At 35.8% G+C, this 18148-nt stretch overlaps 1 protein-coding gene across 4 annotated transcripts in view; it reads left to right on the top strand.

Annotated features, from left to right (window-relative positions):
- The first annotated feature begins 658 nt into the window (after nt 1-658).
- Nucleotides 659-18148, top strand: part of LOC125678258 (uricase-like) — a 30444-nt gene continuing 12954 nt past the window's right edge. The window contains exons 1-2 of one of the 4 annotated variants that reach the window (XM_048916560.2): nt 659-761; nt 16727-16960. In XM_048916560.2, coding sequence (XP_048772517.1) covers nt 16727-16960 — 234 coding nt within the window. In that variant the 5' untranslated portion in view covers nt 659-761. Of the gene's footprint in view, nt 762-12751; nt 12841-14139; nt 14612-16726; nt 16961-18148 lie in introns of those variants that run through there. The other 3 variants (XM_048916557.2, XM_048916559.2, XM_048916558.2) reach the window with 3 other exon arrangements.

Below are 18148 nucleotides of genomic sequence, written 5' to 3'. Positions count from 1 at the left end.
AAGAAAACTTAGTGCTCCCCATCCCTTTTTTCCTGCATTCCTTGCTTCTTCGTGCACTTTTTCGAAAAATGCCTTTCTTTCGTCCGTCTGGGCATACATTGTGAAATATAATCAAAGTTAAAACTGTGCGGAAGGTTGATCTTACACTGATACGATAGTGTCTACTTTTGGACCAAGAATGAAACAGGTCTTGACAGCCTGAGACTTTACAAGCTTTGAAAAAGTTATTACACGTCATGACCGACGTCACATTGCATTGGGGGTGTTACGTCACTGATAAATAGTACTTCACACATTGTCGGGTTTACCTTTACCATAAAAACTGTGATGTAAAAAAGCCAACAATTCATCATATTAGCTTTACAAAAAGATTTTTTTTAAAAATCTATACAAACGTTGAACTGGTATTAGGGCAGTTGGGCAAAGCCATTTTTGTATCAAGACGAAGTTTCTATGAACAAGCTATCTAATGAATTATTAGACCTTGGGTAGCAGTAGCCTGGTACCCGAGGCCTTCCGATGTTCAAAGAACGTGTAAAAATGTATACAATAATTTTAGGATGCATGTCAAATGTAGCTGAGTGCTTAGTAAAAATGTTGATATACAACATGTAGGTGTCACCATGATTCCTATCATATAGATGGGTGCAAATACGAAACTAAGACACGTGGTCAGTTGCTGAAGAAATTCCGGTGAAAACATGCAGGGTCTAGCAAAAGGTCTGTAGCTGTGAGGGAAGGTGGATGGCCCCATATGAGAGGTAGATTTTTGAGAAGGGCAGATAGGGTTCTTGATTGTGCACAGTGTCTAAATCCCCATGTTTGGTACTGTGATGGTGTGGGGGTGGTGCGGATTAGCCCAAATGAGGGAAAATCAAAGCAAAAAAGGGGAACCTGCTCAGAGCATGTTTTGTGCACCAGCACCAGTATTTATAGATTACATGTAATTTAGGGTCATAATTTATTAACTACACTAATATGAAATACAAGTATTGACGTAAAATGGAAATATGATTTTTCATTAGTCTGTCATAATCTGACTTTGGTGTATACCCCCTATCCACATGTTTCAAAACCAAAGAAACTGTCCCCTGCCACCTTGAAAGTTAGTCAAGGTCACACATATTAGATACCTTTTGATCAGTCGTCCCCATTCTCTTCCACAGAGTTATCGGTCCTATGGGGAGAAAGGACCGATAACTCTGTGGAAGAGAATGCAGTCGTCCCTTGCGAGATTTTTTCACTCGTATGAGTCGTCAACAAATGCCGGTAAAGGACTTTAAACGACACTGGTGCCGGGCACTTGGCAAAGGCACAGTCACTACATATCATAGGTTTGACGCCACGCGGCCAGATGCATCATTGTCTCTTGTGTTGATGATGAAATACTATACTATACATACATATATCGAAAGTTGTAAGAACTTGCTTCTGATCCTTTTGTATATATCACTATACAATAAAATACGTTCAAATCAAATCTAAATATCGCGTTGAAGGTAACAGCAAGAGATTTTTGGCCGAGTTGCACAACGTGCAAACAGCTTGTAGAATGGTGGGTGGTGGGCGGGCGTCCCTGTAATAGGGTACCTACGTTGTGTAATCAACTCGCATACCCCTTAACCTTTGTACAGTTATCATGGATACATTGAAGATGTGCATGTAGCCTACCTTTTTGAAAGTGATCAGACATTTTTCGTTTACCACGATTTTTAATCTAATTAAAATCAGAAGAAATAACCTTAATAAAGCACGTTTTCTGTTGTTATATTGTTTCATTACTCCCAATAATTGATACAAAACATGCATTTTCGCTTTACAAATCGTCACTAATGAGCTATCCATAGCTACGTGATACGTCATACGTGTCAATTGCTGCAGCAGCTATGTACATGTGTGTGAATAGATTCTATTGAAAGTAATAAATTATACAGAATGGATAGTTAATGTTCCAACATCGACGACATACCGTTAGTATTTTTAAGATTCAGCCATACATGTTTGAACCTGCCGCTGTGCCAAATCTAAAACACCCTCAGCAAACATTTATAATATCAATACTATGTACAGCGACATTGACGGAAAGGGTGGAACTTTTTTGGTAAATATCTGAATGACACATTTCGTTTGCAAACATTCTGACTGTGTTCCCTTGTAGATCATAATATTTTTAAAGATTAGAGGTCTGTACAATACATGTAGAGTGTTTACAACATGCATTAATAATCCAATCTAGGCTAATCAAAACAGATCTTCTCAAACCGTTATACTGGAGAAGGTTGAGATCTGCTTGTAATTAAATTGATGGATTAACCTACAACGTGTTGAAGGAAACAGCCGATATCGATTTAATTTATGATTTTATTTTTCAAGGGGGGGGGGGGGGGGGGGGCTACCGGGGCTACCAGAAAATTACCAATTCTGCTGGAATTTTATCGACTTCTTAAATTGTATATAGTGTGTTTAAGAGGGAGAGAGAGGGGGGACTTGTCATATGATACATGGGGCCAATAGTCATAACCTCTACCTTATAATCGTCCCACTCACTACTTCAAAATATAATATGAAGGGGGGGGGGGGTTGTCATTCATTATATTGTTGCAATTTTTTCCCACTACGTTGGCACGCACCGTCATTTTAAAAAAATAAAGCCGTCGTATTTCAACATTTTTGACGATTATTAACTTGGATTTTTTCGACTTTTTCATTATTTTTACTATTTTAATCGGAGGGGGGTGAAGTCATTTTGTACATCACAGTGTCAATACTCAAAACTTCAAGCATGGGGAGTGGGGGGCGGGGGGGGGGGGGGACAAATATATCGTTGCATATGAAATCAAAGGTGCATATATATAAAAAGTGTATGCTACACAGAAATTTCTGTGGTTGCCAGACCCGCGGCGACTTTGATTGCCTCAATACCTGGTAGGCTATAATCTTGAACTGAAGGCAGTCTCTGATTATGTCCAGTCTGAAGGACAACGAGCCTATTAATTCGTAAACAGAAATGTCGATATCAGGAATTAAATGGGTTAGGATGCAACATGTATGTTTGTCATTGAAGATGGTTTTCCGTTGGTTTGAAGTATTTCTAAATTTAGTTCTAAGTTCACAAAATTTCTCCGACTTGCCTCGTTGATAAAAGTAAAGAGACTCTTCTTTTTTGTGCTGATTATTACGGGTACCTGTAAAGTGCCAAACGAAACGAAACGAAACCCACCGAAACGAAACGAAACCCACCGAAACGCTTTCGGATCTGAGTGATACAAAGTTTTAAAAGTTGGAAAGGGGGGGGGGGGGTAAGCACAAAGTACATAAATACCATGTGCAATTAGCTTCGGATCCATAAATTTCAGAACGGGAGGTTACAGTCTCACAGGTCAGAGGTCTGGTGAAACACACTAAACGAGGGATGGGGTCGTCGGCGTTGGATCCGCTTTTGGGCATAAATACATGTTTCAGTATGTTTGTTCTAAAGACAAATATATGTATACATGTGGATATTGTGTATTTGTATGTAGTATATCAAACGGTGGATTCTGAATATGTCCTCCCGTTCTCTTTGTGATTTCTGCTTAAAATTCCCTTGTTCATAACCCTTTTCAGTTTACAAAATGCCGACCTCCTCCTAATATTATTGCATTTAAAAAAAACCGTTTTCCGTCCCGTTTTCAATTCCCCGTCTTAGCAACACCCCAAATGTCAATCTCTCACCAGAGGGTGTATTACGCTACACTACAACGATAACTCTGGGTAGAGATTGCCCAAATGTATAAAGTTTTTTCCATTATTGAAAGTACTCGCACCTCAGCAGTTAGAGATAAAATAAGAGGTTAAGAGCTCATCCTGCTTTCAATTTTCTCAGACACCAGCTTCTTCAAACAATGTATCTATGCCCAAAGGCGGATCCAACGTCGGCGACCCCACCTTTCGTATAGTGTGTTTCCCCAGGTCTCTGAGACTGTAACCCTCGGTCTGATCCGAAACTAATTGTACATGTCATTTAATCAACTACGGATATGTACTGTGTGCTTACTCCCCCCCCCCTTTCTAAATTTTAAATCTTTGTAACAGTCAAGCCGAAAGCCTACATCAAAGGGGAGGCGAATTTTATTTATATGTTGTAACTTTCACAGGGGCCTAAGATACCATTTTTAATTATTATAATTAAAAGAGTTCGGTTATACAATCTGTTTCGTTTCGTTTTGTTAGGTTTCGTTTCGTTTCGGTAGGTTTCGTTTCGTTTCGGTAGATTTCGTTTCGTTTCGTTTCGATTTCGTTTCGCACTTTACAGGTACCCTATTATTACAGCTATATACTGTACAACACAATATAATGGAACTTGTAACTGTTGAATCTCTACAATTTGTATCAATAGCCTGCTGTGCTGTTCGCAACTTGTTTAAATGTTTTCATGCTTTCTCGCTTCACCACGATTGACACATATGACGTCACATACTAATGGCGCGAAAATCTCTAGTGAGAATATGCATATCTGGCTTTTTGCACTTTCGATACAAAATAATCACTAAAGCACGCTTTGTATTGAAAAAATAACACTAGCACAATTCAAAACACCACATTTTCATATAAATTTACAAGCAATAAAAATCGTGGTAAAAACTATGGCAAGCCCTTTTACTATTTAAAATAAGATATCTCTTTAAATAAGAGAGATATCTCTATTGATTAAAGAGATATCTCTGTAAGTTAGAGAGAGATATTTTTACGCTAGGGAGATATCTTTTTAACCAAAAGAGATATCTCTTTTGTTTAAAGAGATATCTCTTTAAACAAATGAGATATCTCTTTACGCTTGGGAGATATCTCTTTCTCTTTGAGAGATATTTCTCAAAGCTAGAGAGATATCTCTCAAAGAGATATCTCTCTAGCGTAAAGAGATATCTCTCTAGCATAAAGAAATATCTCTCTATCGATGTAAAAAGATATATATCTAAGTTAGAGAGATATCTCTTTAAATTTTCAGAAAGAGATATCTCTTTAACCTAAAGAGATATCTCTTTAGATTTTTCCCCTGGTGATCATAATGACTACTCCCTGTTGCATTGTCATTGAAATGATGTAACTCTATTTTTTAACCATGCAAAATACTTCGTGTACAAATGGCGGGAAAGGTTGAAGAGGTTGTTTGGGGTAACATTATCAAGTTGCCGAGAGGCGAAATCTAGTCTAGCTTGTATATTTCATCAATTTATTGTCTTTGTTTTTTGTTACCTGTACATGTATACATTTCACATGTGGTAAAAGCAAAATTTTCCCACGTTATTGCAGCCATCAGGGTATTGCTAAAACGCGGAACGGAATTTAAGAATTCGAATGATTAATGTAGATAAGATAGCGGTAAAAATCGGGAGGGGGGGGGGGGGGGTGATTCATTTTGATTAAAATCAACAATTTGGGAATTGTTTACAAGCAATAAAACAACTTTATCTTAAAATTTTGCATCATAAATTGAGTAAGCGAATTTAGTAAAACGTTAGTATAAGAATTTACAAGGCATTTTACAAGAATTTTGAAATTTCGGCATTGACAGAGGTGTTAGCGAGCAGTGACACCTATGGGTAAAGAATAAAAAGAACACACGTGGTTTAGACCACCCCCCCCCCCCCCCCCCCCCGTGGCAAAACGTCATTAACGCACATGTACATGTATTTACACATAATGCCGTGTATGTGTGTACTTACAACAGGGAGTGTGGTATGTATAAAACAATAAATAATAATTCATGATCTTATTTAGTCAACAAGTTAAACACCGTGTGTTTGATTTATTATTTTTTAATTAACAGGAGACTTAGTAACCGCAGCACTCCAATCCTAAATAGGGAGAACTTCTGGCAGTTAATTTTTAAACTAAATTCTTGTATAGAATTCCGTGTTAGCTTTTGCTATTTCATATATTATGAAATAAATCTGTTAATACCTCTTACTATTGGTCGTAAACTTCACCCTAGTTAACATAGGTTTTGTTTCAATCTTTCTTTCCTGCTGTATCTCTTCAGTTTCAACATTAATCCGCAGGATATCGGTAAATGTACGAACTTTCACATAGATTCATCCCAATTGAGGCAAAACTTTTTTCTTCACCGGACTCATTCGCTTTAAAATTTGATGTGATACATAAATGTATATTGTACCAGGTGTAGAACTAAATTCAAATTCAAATTCAGTTATCTTAAACATATGAAGTTCGATTAAAAGCACGTTCAATTTAAAAAGGCTATGTTTGGCGAAAATTGTTTAAAAAATTATTTTATCTTTTACAATGTTGTTTTCGGGGGGGGGGGGGGGGGGGGGGGGGGGGGGGGGGGGGGGGGGGGGGGGGGGGGGGTTGTAGGTACCTTTTATTCATTGGATGGGCTCATAAAATTTTATCTTACGATATCAGCCAGAATAAAGTAATAGAATTTGAAAGGGGTTCAATTATAATTCAAGTCTTTTTCAGTATGTTATCTTATTTTTTATTCATTTGTGAAACAACATACTGTCAAAATCTGGGGGGAGGGATGACAAAGCCGGGAAAAAAAGATGGTGCCAACAGGTGTTTGCTTGATATTTTTATTAAAACTTACTATGCAAATTATTAAGCAAGCGCCTATTGGTACATTCATCCACAAAATACACCATGTAAAAATACATAATAATGCAATAGTATGCTCCATAAGTATATGGTATCAACATGAAATGGTGGATTCTGAGGATGACTTTCTGTTCCCTCTGTAATTTCTGCATCCCTTGTTCATAATAAGCCTTTTGATTTTGCAAAATGTTGACCTTCTCATAACATTATTGCATAATATATTTTCCGTTTTCCGTTCCGTTCCGTTCCATTTTCCGTTCCGCGTTTTAGCAACACCCCAGCCATCATGGTAAGATTTGCTTTGGCGGGCTTCCGTTTTAGGGAGAATTCCTTAAGTATTCAAACTAATAAAAATATTGGAAAGAGATATCTCTTTCTCTTTGAGAGATATCTCTTTTTCAATGATGAAAGATATACCTCTTATACTTTGAGAGATATCTCTTTATGAATTCTTAGAAAGATATCTCTTTAAGTGAAAGAGATATCTCTTTAAGTGAAAGAGATATCTCTTTCACTTAAAGAGATATCTTTCTAAGTGAAAGAGATATCTCTTAAAGTGAAAGAGATATCTCTCTAAGTGTAAGAGATATATCTTACAGCAAAAGAGATATCTCTCTAAGGGAAAGAGATATCTCTCTAAGTGAAAGAGATATCTCTTATTTGGAGAGATATCTCTCATTTTAAAGAGATATCTCTTTAAAATAAGATATATCTCTTTGATTTAAAGAGATATCTTATTTTTCGAATAAATAGTAAAAGGGCTTGCCATAAAAAACCCTTTAATTTTGTAGTTTTTTAGGCATGATACCTATACTTTGTGTAACTTGAACTCCTATATAAAATGAAAGGTGAAGATAACGTACAGTAATCAATCTCCTAACTCCTATAAACAATACCAAATAGATAGTTGGGTAAACACGGACTTCTGTACACATTAGAGGTGGGATCAGGTGCCTAGGAGAAGTAAGCATCCCCTGTAGACCGGTCACACCTGCTGCGAGCCCTATATCTTCATCAGGTAAACGGAGTTATGTAAAACTTATACGGTACCAATTTTGATGCACCAGATGCGCATTTCGACAAATAATGTCTCTTCAGTGATGCTCAACCGAAATGTTTGAAATCTTATCTGTAGTCAAAATCAGTGTACCAAGAACGGCTTAACAATCGGCATGAAACACTCCAGACAGCATTTGACCCAATGATAGCTAGGTTGCATTGGCAAACTAGATCGTTATAACGACCATAGAATTTGCGGAATGCTGACTTTATGTAGTAATATTCCATTATCACCTGTATATGGTGTATATCTTTCATCTGATTCGATACGCAAGAGCTTGTTCTGCGTATGATAAGTCTTTAAATCGAGGCAGGCTACTGACAAACAAGTTGATGGTGCAGGGGTTTCAACAGTCTCGTTTAAAGTCAACGTTGTCAATGCAACCTACCTTTGGGTCAAATGCTGTCTGACGTGTTTCATACCGATTGTTAGGTCGTTCTTGACATACTGATTTTGACCACGGATTACTCCGTTTACTTGATCACGATACATGTATAAGGCTCACGGCAGGATGTGACTGGTCGACAGGGGATGTTACTCCTCCTAGACACCCGATTCCACCTCTGGTATATCCAGGGATCCGTGTTTGCCCAACTATCTTTAATCGAGACTATTGAAACCCCTGTACCATCAACTTGTTTGTCAGTAGCTTGCCTCGATCTCTTCAACTATTTAGGCTGGGGCTGTCATATTTTGTATATACATCCTTGACGGAAAGACCTTTCATGTGATGCAATGGTGTGTGATCTTGTGACCTTGACCTGGAAGTTTATCTAATAAAAATCGTACCTATTCAATATGTCCTGAAGGTAGTTCTTTCATTATTTGCATGTACATGCAAGGCAGTTAATTTCATATCATGACTTTTGACATTGTGGCTTTGAACTTAAAAAGGGGCATGGACACGATTGAGCTGAGAATTTTATTTTTCCATTTGCATTGTTTACAATGCTTAACTAAAGTATTTCTAATGGTTAACCAAAATTTGAATATCAGTTTTTGAGTTACAAGTGATATACGGCACTCACAATTATTTGGTATGTAAACAAGGCTCGCGCCATGTTTTGTTTACATATAGATTGCTTAATAGAAAATAGCATGTTTAAAGCCAAATGAGATGTGCTAAACACTAGAAACTATTTAATTATGTTCAGAATTGACTCGTAAATTGAAAACTCGTTTACTAGTATAGCTAGCCTATATGTATACAAAAACATGACACGAGCCTTGTTTACATAACAAAGAATTGTGAGCTTTGTATCTCTCATGTACCTCGACAACTGACATTCGAAATCTGACCATTAGAAATACCTTAGTTAAGTATTCTAAACATTAAAAATGGAAAAATAAAACTTGAAAATTTTCAGCTCAAATCGTACCCATGCCCCTATATACTTTAGACGGAGCTTTCATATTCTGTATATACATTTGGATCTTTATGGCAAGACTTTATTTTGTGAAGTTCGACCTTCTGACCTACCGGTATTCATTATCTCCTGAACTATTTAAGATAAATCTTTCATATTTAGTATATATGAATTTCATATTACAATACCTTTTGTTTCATGCTCCGGATTACCCCGTTTACCTGATCAAGACATATGGTGGGTGTGACTGGTCGACAGGGGATGCTTACTCCTCCTAAACACCTGATCCGACCTCTGGTACATGTATGACCAGGGGTCCTGGTATGCCCAGGGGTCCGTGTTTGCCCAACTCTCTATTTTGTATTCCTTGTGGGAGTTATGAGATTGATCACTGTTCGTTATCTTCGCCTTTCACTTTAATATTTGACCTCATGTCCTTGAAATTTGACCTACTTTTAAGAAAATGTAACCTATTAAATATTTTCACTTTCATCTTTTATATAGAGGTTCTTTTTGACAAGGCTATTTGATACAATCATATTTGATTTTGTGACCTTGACCTACCTTCTTTGAAAACCTGACCTAATCTATATCTTCGAACTTTTATATTTGTATATAGATTTTTAAGGCAAGACCTTGCATGATTTATTTAAGTATTTTATCTAATTGTGATCTTGACCTGAAAGTTTGACCTACTTTTGATAAAATCTGGCCTATTCAATATTTCCTCCGCTATTTAAAGCAATACAAGCTGTAACTGACGGCATTTTTTCAACTATCCAATTATGCATCAATTAACTCCTATCGGTATAACTGATATAATCCCCGAGATCTGAAGAAAAATTCAGCAAAATAAACAAGGGAATATTGTTTGAGAGCATACCTACACAAAGCGTTTCGTATAAACCGCCATTGCGTCATATACACGGACATGGGAACGATGATTGCCGAACATAATCGGGTTGCTAAGACCGACGTCATATACAAAAATGGAAACTGACGTGAGTAACTACACGTTTCATTTCTTTTAAGATATTACACCGTTTCATGAATGACAAGAAGTACTGTATGTATAAGAAAGTAATAATGACGCAAATGTGCAACTGAAATGAAATTTTGATAGTGAATTTTCTACGAAAATTGGCATGTTAAATTGTTTACAAATCTGACACGTGATCAGTGCCTCTCTTTCGTTTTTTTCCGAACTGGTGACCTCCAAGGTCAATGCACATCGGAGATTACGAACAGGAATTACAGACAGGGTGACAATGATTCCTGAATCGACATTTTCTGCTGGTTTGACGAGTTTATTGCTTCAGATCCACTCTGATTCTAATAAGTTGTATGAATTTAATCACAAATATGTTTAATATTTGTTCTTTTATTTTTCAATTTATTTACCGTCAGTTACAGCTTGTATTGCTTTAAGATAGAGCCTTCAGATTTTGTATATATCGTTGATTTCTTATGGCAATGTCTTTCTTATCATATCATGATCTCTATGACCTTGGTCTTATCCAGAACAGCAAGATCATGTTGAGACATCTCTGTGTTATGCGAATTCATTTTTCAGTTATGTTGTGTTCCTTTGGGGCTAGGTTGGAGGCACAATATGGAGTCAAAATTTTTCATGGGAATAAAGATTGATAAAAAAAAAAATCTTCTAAAAATCGCAACAGCTGAACAATGGCAGGGCCAAGGTGACTCAGCTCAGGTGACCGATGTGGCCCATGAACCTCCCGTTTCTTGTCATATTAATGCTCTCTACTTGAAATTTTTCAAAGTCATTTGTTTTTTACCTTATGTTATATCATCAAGAACACAGAATTGGTAAGATGAATCTAATCTATTTCCACTCGGATTGAACTCACGGCCCTCGGAAATCAAATCGCCTTGCAGCACGCGACGGGCCCCTAGACTGCATCCTCAACCATTCACACCTTCTTTCGACGACGATGGAATTTTCGCCACGCTGCCACAATTTCTTTTTATTGTTGTTGGTGGTTTTTCTTTTCTCTTCAATTTTTGAATTTTCTTATTAGTTGATGTGACGGCTGTATAGGTATAAGGTAGCTAGTATTATACATTCCTGTATATAAAATCACATAAATAAAGTTATCATAATTATGTAATCATACATGCAAAAAAGGAAAACTCTTTTATGATATGAATATACTTCTAATAAAGCAATTGGATTGTCATTGTTCTGACGCTTTACATCTACTTACACATATGGAGCGCCAAATTAACATAAACTCAAATAATTGAAGATATCTTCAATTATTTGAAGATATCATCAATTCAATTATTGCTTTCTTTAATTGAATTAATGCGCGTATTAAATCAATTATTGCTCTCATCAAATTAATTAATGCGCGCATTAATTCAATTATTGTTCTCTTCAATTCTGATGAGAGCATCAATTGAATTAATGAGAGCAATAATAGATTTGATGCGCGCATTAATTCAATTATTGCTCTCTTCAATTCAATCGATGAGAGCATCAATTTCGTAGAAATATTGCTCGCAATAATTGATTTAGAGCTCGGTATAAATAATTTGATGATCTCTTTAATTCAGTTGAAGATATCTTTAATTATTTACAATGCTTTTGTATAAGGAATTAATGCGCACATCAATTCTTTTAAAAAGAGCAACAATTCAATTAAAGAGATCATTAATTCAATTGTGGATATGTTGAATTGAAGATATCTTTAATCAGTTAGTTGCTCTCTCTAAAAGAATTATTGCTCTCTTCAAATGAATTAAATATATCATTAATTCAATTGAAGAGAGGAATAATTGAATTAATGCGCGCATTAAATCCATTATTGCTCTCATCAAATGAATTAATACGCGCATCAATTGATTTAATGCGCGCATTATATCAATTATTGCTCTCTTCAATATTGAATTGTAGCGCGCATCAATTCAATTGTTGATATCATTAATTCATTTGAAGAGATCATTAATTCAATTAAAGCGCGCATCAATTCAGCAGAAGAATTAATGCTATCATCAATTCATTTAATGCGCGCAATAATTCAGAATTGAAGATATAATTAATTATTGGAAGATATCTTTAATTAAGTTGTTGCGCGCATCAAATGAATTGACGATATCTTCAAATAATTGAAGATATCTTCAATTATTTGAGTTTATGTTAATTTGGCGCTCCATATACACAGAACATGAATTTTAGAAATGTTTAGTAGATCTAATCTTGAATTTGCTCAGCTTGACCAGAGACATGTTATAGGCCTATACATGTATACATATACATATGTCTCTGGCTTTATTGATAGACTAGATGGTCTATATTCGACAAAATCCACATATTTTTTCTCGTTATTTGATAAAATATAAAACCTTTGGATGCCAAATATTTACGTTTGTTGGAAATAGATGTAAATTCCCACCATGTGGCAGGATTTGGAATCGGCCTCGGTGAGTATCTACACAGGTGCTTGGGTCATAATATATGAATGCACATATGTAAATAATCATATTATTTACATATGTATAAGGTTAGATGTGTATTCATATACATGTATTATGACCTGTGGGTATCTATAGCATTTTGACTTTTAGAAATGCCAATAATTGTATGATATCGACCTCAACGAAAGTAAATAATTGTATATTATAATCATATTATCTCTATAACGTGTAACAAGTAACAACTATGAAGTAGATTCTTGGATCCACGCCTGGTAAATCGAAAGTTCAGACCTTCACCTCTGGTGATTGTGTATGGATTGTCACGTAACGGTAAGCGGTAAGGACTTTTGTATCGGAACTCATATACGTAAGGTAGGAAATATATGAACAGAGGTTTTGTGCGCGTATGATAAACGTGGTTATGAATACAAACATAGGAGTCGGTAATTTTATCAAGAAATCGAGGGAAATACGTTTGTACTGGCCAAAATCTCAACATCAAGGAAATTGTTAATGCAACAGTTTCTTCATCGTTAAATATTGCTGAAAATATCCATTGACAGACAGCCATCATTGACAGATGTTGTAGCACTGAACTCTTGCCATAGATCGCTCTCAACAGGCGATCAACTGCCATTTCAAAATTAACAAATTTTAGATTCAGAATATAAGGCCTAGCCTATATTGTATTTGACAACCCTGGTAGTTTTATTTGGATTTATAATTATTCAAGTTTTACCCAGAAGAGAGAAAGAGAGAGAGAACACAATGTTGATGAGATATAAAATATGCTATATAGGTTTGCATGACCTTGATGAATTAATACTGGTAGTGGTAGTATTCTCTTTAGAGAAGTCGAGAGGCATAGCCTTCATCGACTTCTCTTCGCAAGCATTCATGTTTTGATTCTGGAAAACGTGTAAATGCCGGAGTCGGTGACGGTTAAAGCTTCGACCGACGTTTTGACTCGGATGTACCTGGATTTACGCAATAGACAACTTGTTTTCAAACATTTAATAGCAATACACAAAACCGACACAAGGAAATCAAAACTTACTTGCTTTTAATCCATTTTCAACATGCCCCTGTCCCGGGTTTAAATCACAACTCTGTTTACGTCAGCCTGCTTTCTCTTAACTGGTCCCCTATTGTGACTGCTCCCAAGACCAGTTAACGTAAACCCGGGATAAGGGACATGTTGAAAATGGATTAAAAGCAAGTAAGTGTTGATTTCCTTGTGACAGTTTTGTGCATTACTGCTAAATGTTTGAAAACAAGTTGTCTATTGCGTAAATCCAGGCACATCTGAGTCGAAACTTCGGTCAAAGCATAAACCGTCACCGACTCCGGCATTTACACATTTTCCAGAATCAAAATATGAATGCTTGCGAAGAGAAGTCGATGAAGGCTATGCCTTTCGACTTCTCTAAAGAGAATAGTAGTGGTAGATGTACCGATGGCATAAAGGGCATGGAACATTCTTTAGGCCCCAAATGGGCCCAGGGCAAAGCCCGGATGGTGGCTCAGAGGCCAAAGCATGGAAGCTCCTGGGTCTAACTGGCTTTTTAAGGCAATTTTTAGCTCTTAAGGCTCGAGACAATCATGACACGTACATTAGCATGCATTGTTTATGGCTAATGTTACAGTTGATATTGATGGAGTATGGGACTACAGCATCCCGATGAAATGCTAGTAGCCTTGTGGGGGCAGACTATGAATTGGGAAGTTGTTGCTGCCTCATGGAACAAAAAACTTGCTATCCACCTCATAGCAACTGAACAAGACTTAGTGTATATTATCATGATATTAATATGATCAAATATATTCCATGCTTTTTGATTGGCTAAGATCCAACAACCTACACCTTCAAAACCCAATGGTTATCAGTCCACTCCGTTCCCCACAAGCCTTTGGCAGATTACACCATTAAATTGCAATGGCAACACCTAATGGATGAACCGCCGCAGTGGTCTAGAGGTAGAGCGTTTGCCCTGCATGCGGAAGGTTTGAGTTCAATTCCTGGCTGCGACAGACCTAAGTCGTTAAAACAGGTAGTGACAGTTCCATCGCCAAACGCTCAGCATCAGGTGTGAATGTCATGGATCCTCGGAGATTACCTTTAAAACGGAAGTCCTGTGTCGCAGTAAGTGTGGCACACTAAAGAACCCTTACTGCTCAATGGCTGTAAGCACTGAGCAAAGGCCTAATTTTGAATCCCTTCTCCAGTCTTGGTGAAGTCAATATGAGTGAAAAATTCTTGAGAGAAACGTTAAGCAATACTTTATGGATGATCTGAATTGTTTAACTTTATGATATAATTTAGTCATTCAGTACGTAGCATGTTTCATAATACTGTTAGTAATTCCAGTTAATGTTGCAAATGTCAAGGTTTGTTTCAAATAATGTAAATAATTATGCAAATAACGCAGTATGGATAACTTTTCTGCTTTAAGTGCCTGAAGTTTGTTTTTTAATTAGAGCAGAGTCAATTTTCTCTAACCTAGTTTAATGTAAATGAGCTCATAACAGACATATTGAGACAACCTGTCATTTACATAGACTGTAAAAAGACTAGACATTAGTTTAAAAACATTAGACGAAGTTGAAAAAATTACCCTATTATTAAAACATTGAAATCATCTTCTAGAGCTGAAGAAATTATATGTAGTCAGCCATCTTTGTTTATAGCTAGAGAGCAAGACTTAGTCTAAAGTGATTAGACATGGGAGTTTTCATTAGATGACTCAAAAAATAATAGCCCATTGTATCAATTTGTGAATGCCCAATTTACATTTGTTCCTATGTTACAAAAATCAAATGTTATTTTCACCTCAAAGGCATATTGAGGTGTACATAGAGTTCTTTTCTTCTAGTTTGTTGGATCTTAGCCAATCAAAAAGCTCAATATTGTTCTTTAACAATCATATAATAAAACCATTATTGACATTTTTGGTGGTTAATGCAATGCTTTAGCTATCTGAGAAGTACAATAATTACCAACCCCAGGAGGCAGGGAAGTGGGGGGTTTGGTGAATATTGATTTCTCAGGAAGCTAAAGCATTTTAGTGACCCATAAAACTTCATGATGTCATAATACATTTCCATGTATACATATTAAAACATGAGGATTTTAGAGCATTTACTGTTGACTAGTGTTCATGATTTCTAAAAATGTAAGAGAAAGAGAACCTTTTGAACTGAAATAAATATATTCTTATCTTAAATGCTATTGATTCACTGGAATTGCAAATTAGAAATCCATGACTAGCATTCAGAATGAAATATGTAGCATTTTAATTGGAATGTTTAAATTAATGGAGTTACATTTATCAGAAAACTTAAAATGAAAACAGATGTATGTAGAGATTAAATAGCACAATGTTTCAATTAAAGAAAAACACCGCTAAATGTACTTATCAAGGTTACCGAATAGGTTTTTTTATCAGCTGGGAGAAAAACAAAATTTTTTGTATCCATGTTGTGCATGTCATATCTAAACTGCTATCAAAATTTCAACACAACTTTTGAGACTTTTTCTAGAGCACATGGGTGAAGATTATTTGCGGGCCAATATACAGATAATCTATATATAGGAACATTGAAGCCGGGTTACAAAATATTTACTGCTTGGCCCTTTTTGAATAGTTGAACAGATAGCATCTCCTAATATGCCGGTTTTGAGATACGTTCAAATTATTTCCCTAAATGAAGAACTTTTGTGCATCTGAGTAAGGCGCGAAACAACTTGTTTACTTGCAGGAGTAGGACAAATAAGACTAAGTGAATGTGCCCAGTAAGTTTCTCATACATAGTTTCATCACCGGAATTCAACTGATACACAAACTAAATAAATATTGAGTATTCAGAGAGTAATCAAATACATGGAATTATTATATCATGTTATTTCATTGCTTGTACATATCATATCCAGGATATTACTGCAAATATAACACTATTTTTATGTTTCCACTTTAGAATTATAGATAATAGTAATACATTTCTTTTGATAGTATTTTGTATTTCTTTATATATTTAAAGAGAAGCCACTTTTAATACATTTTATCGTGTTCCTCACTGACTGTAGGTCCACTCTGTCCCACTTAAGCATTCAAAGTTCCACTAAATGCACCTCCTACGCAAAGGAGCTCTTATCTCGAAACTGGCATATTGAGGGGACTGGTCTTTTCATGACTTACACATGATAATGTTGATAATCTTTCATTTGATTTTATAATAATCGTAAATGATTCTTTTTCAGATGGCTTCAGAATCTGTTGTTCAGACAGAATTTGTATTTACTGGGTATGGGAAGAACTACGTAAAACTTTTGTACTTGAGGAGAGATGGAGACATTCATTTTGTGAAAGAGCTGGAGGTCAGCACAGAGCTGACCTTGAACAATGTAAAGGACTACACTCATGGGGACAACAGTGACATCATAGCGACGGATTCCCAGAAAAACACAGTCTATGTACTTGCCAGACAGCATGGAGTAGGTTGAAAGCATTGCTACAATCATTAGAATTTATCTCAGCTACAGATGCTACATATTGAACTGAAGTTTGGTATATAGATGCATCATGAGAGTATCCAGGTCAAGCTGATTGGATATTTTCGATAGAAATATACCCCTTAGACTTTGAAAATTTCAAGCAATACATGTTCCACTCATTTATATCTCAGTCATACATGGACATTTTGAATGGAAATTCAGGATAGTGAAGTTTGTATTTGATTCAGGTTGGCTCAGTGGTTAGATCACAACTAGTAATGCAAGGGTCCTAGGTTTGATTTCTGATTGATCCAATGATTTTCTGCCCTATTTTGTTACAATAACTTGGTAGACCAGTGTCTGTATATACATACCTCTATAATACATATTAAAGAATTGACAGAACATCATTTTGGTTTTTTTATTGAAATTAGATAGGAATTGCAAGTGAAATGTACCTGAAATATCATGAAAACTTACACATTATTTAAAAAAACATTGCATGTGTCATTAACTTTTGAATTCATTCATATTTTCTAAGAGGATCAAGATATTCTTTTCTTAGGACAAAACACATTATTAGTGACTTAATATACTAATTAGTACATTGTATATACTTCCTGATGGCCCATTTAGTATTTGAACTATTGACCTTTAGATTGGCAGTTTAACCATCCAGATCACTAAAGTAAAAAAGTAAGTAAGTAATTTTTATTTAAAGTCGGAACTATATACAGGTAAACAATAAACATGAGCTAAGAGCTCTTTAACCGACTATATAGCATTAAAAAACACAAAGCACTAATGATATATAATTGCATGCGTAGACATAAAAACAGAAATTTGAAATAAAACAGGACGCATACATGTATACAGACATCACAAGTCATGCGTATATATACACAGGGACTAGCTATATTAAGATGCGCATGCAGCACTGAAAACAGTTTGCAACACCAACATAAAAATATGGATATATACATAGAATAAATAAATATGCATACCTAAGAGACAGAGCGGAGTAAAAATAATACAGTTAAATTTGTACATGTAAGCTTAGAAGCATAGTTAGAAGTTAGATCAAAACTTTAAGATTTAGGCAGGAGAGGCTGGAATCTGCATGAGCTGCATTTACAATTTAATTCCCCACACCAATTTTGAATATAATTTGAGAATAGATTATATGAT

This window comes from Ostrea edulis, chromosome 2 (genome assembly GCF_947568905.1).
Source record: "Ostrea edulis chromosome 2, xbOstEdul1.1, whole genome shotgun sequence".
NCBI classification, from domain to species: domain Eukaryota; kingdom Metazoa; phylum Mollusca; class Bivalvia; order Ostreida; family Ostreidae; genus Ostrea; species Ostrea edulis.
This window is presented reverse-complemented; position numbering and strand designations above follow the sequence as displayed.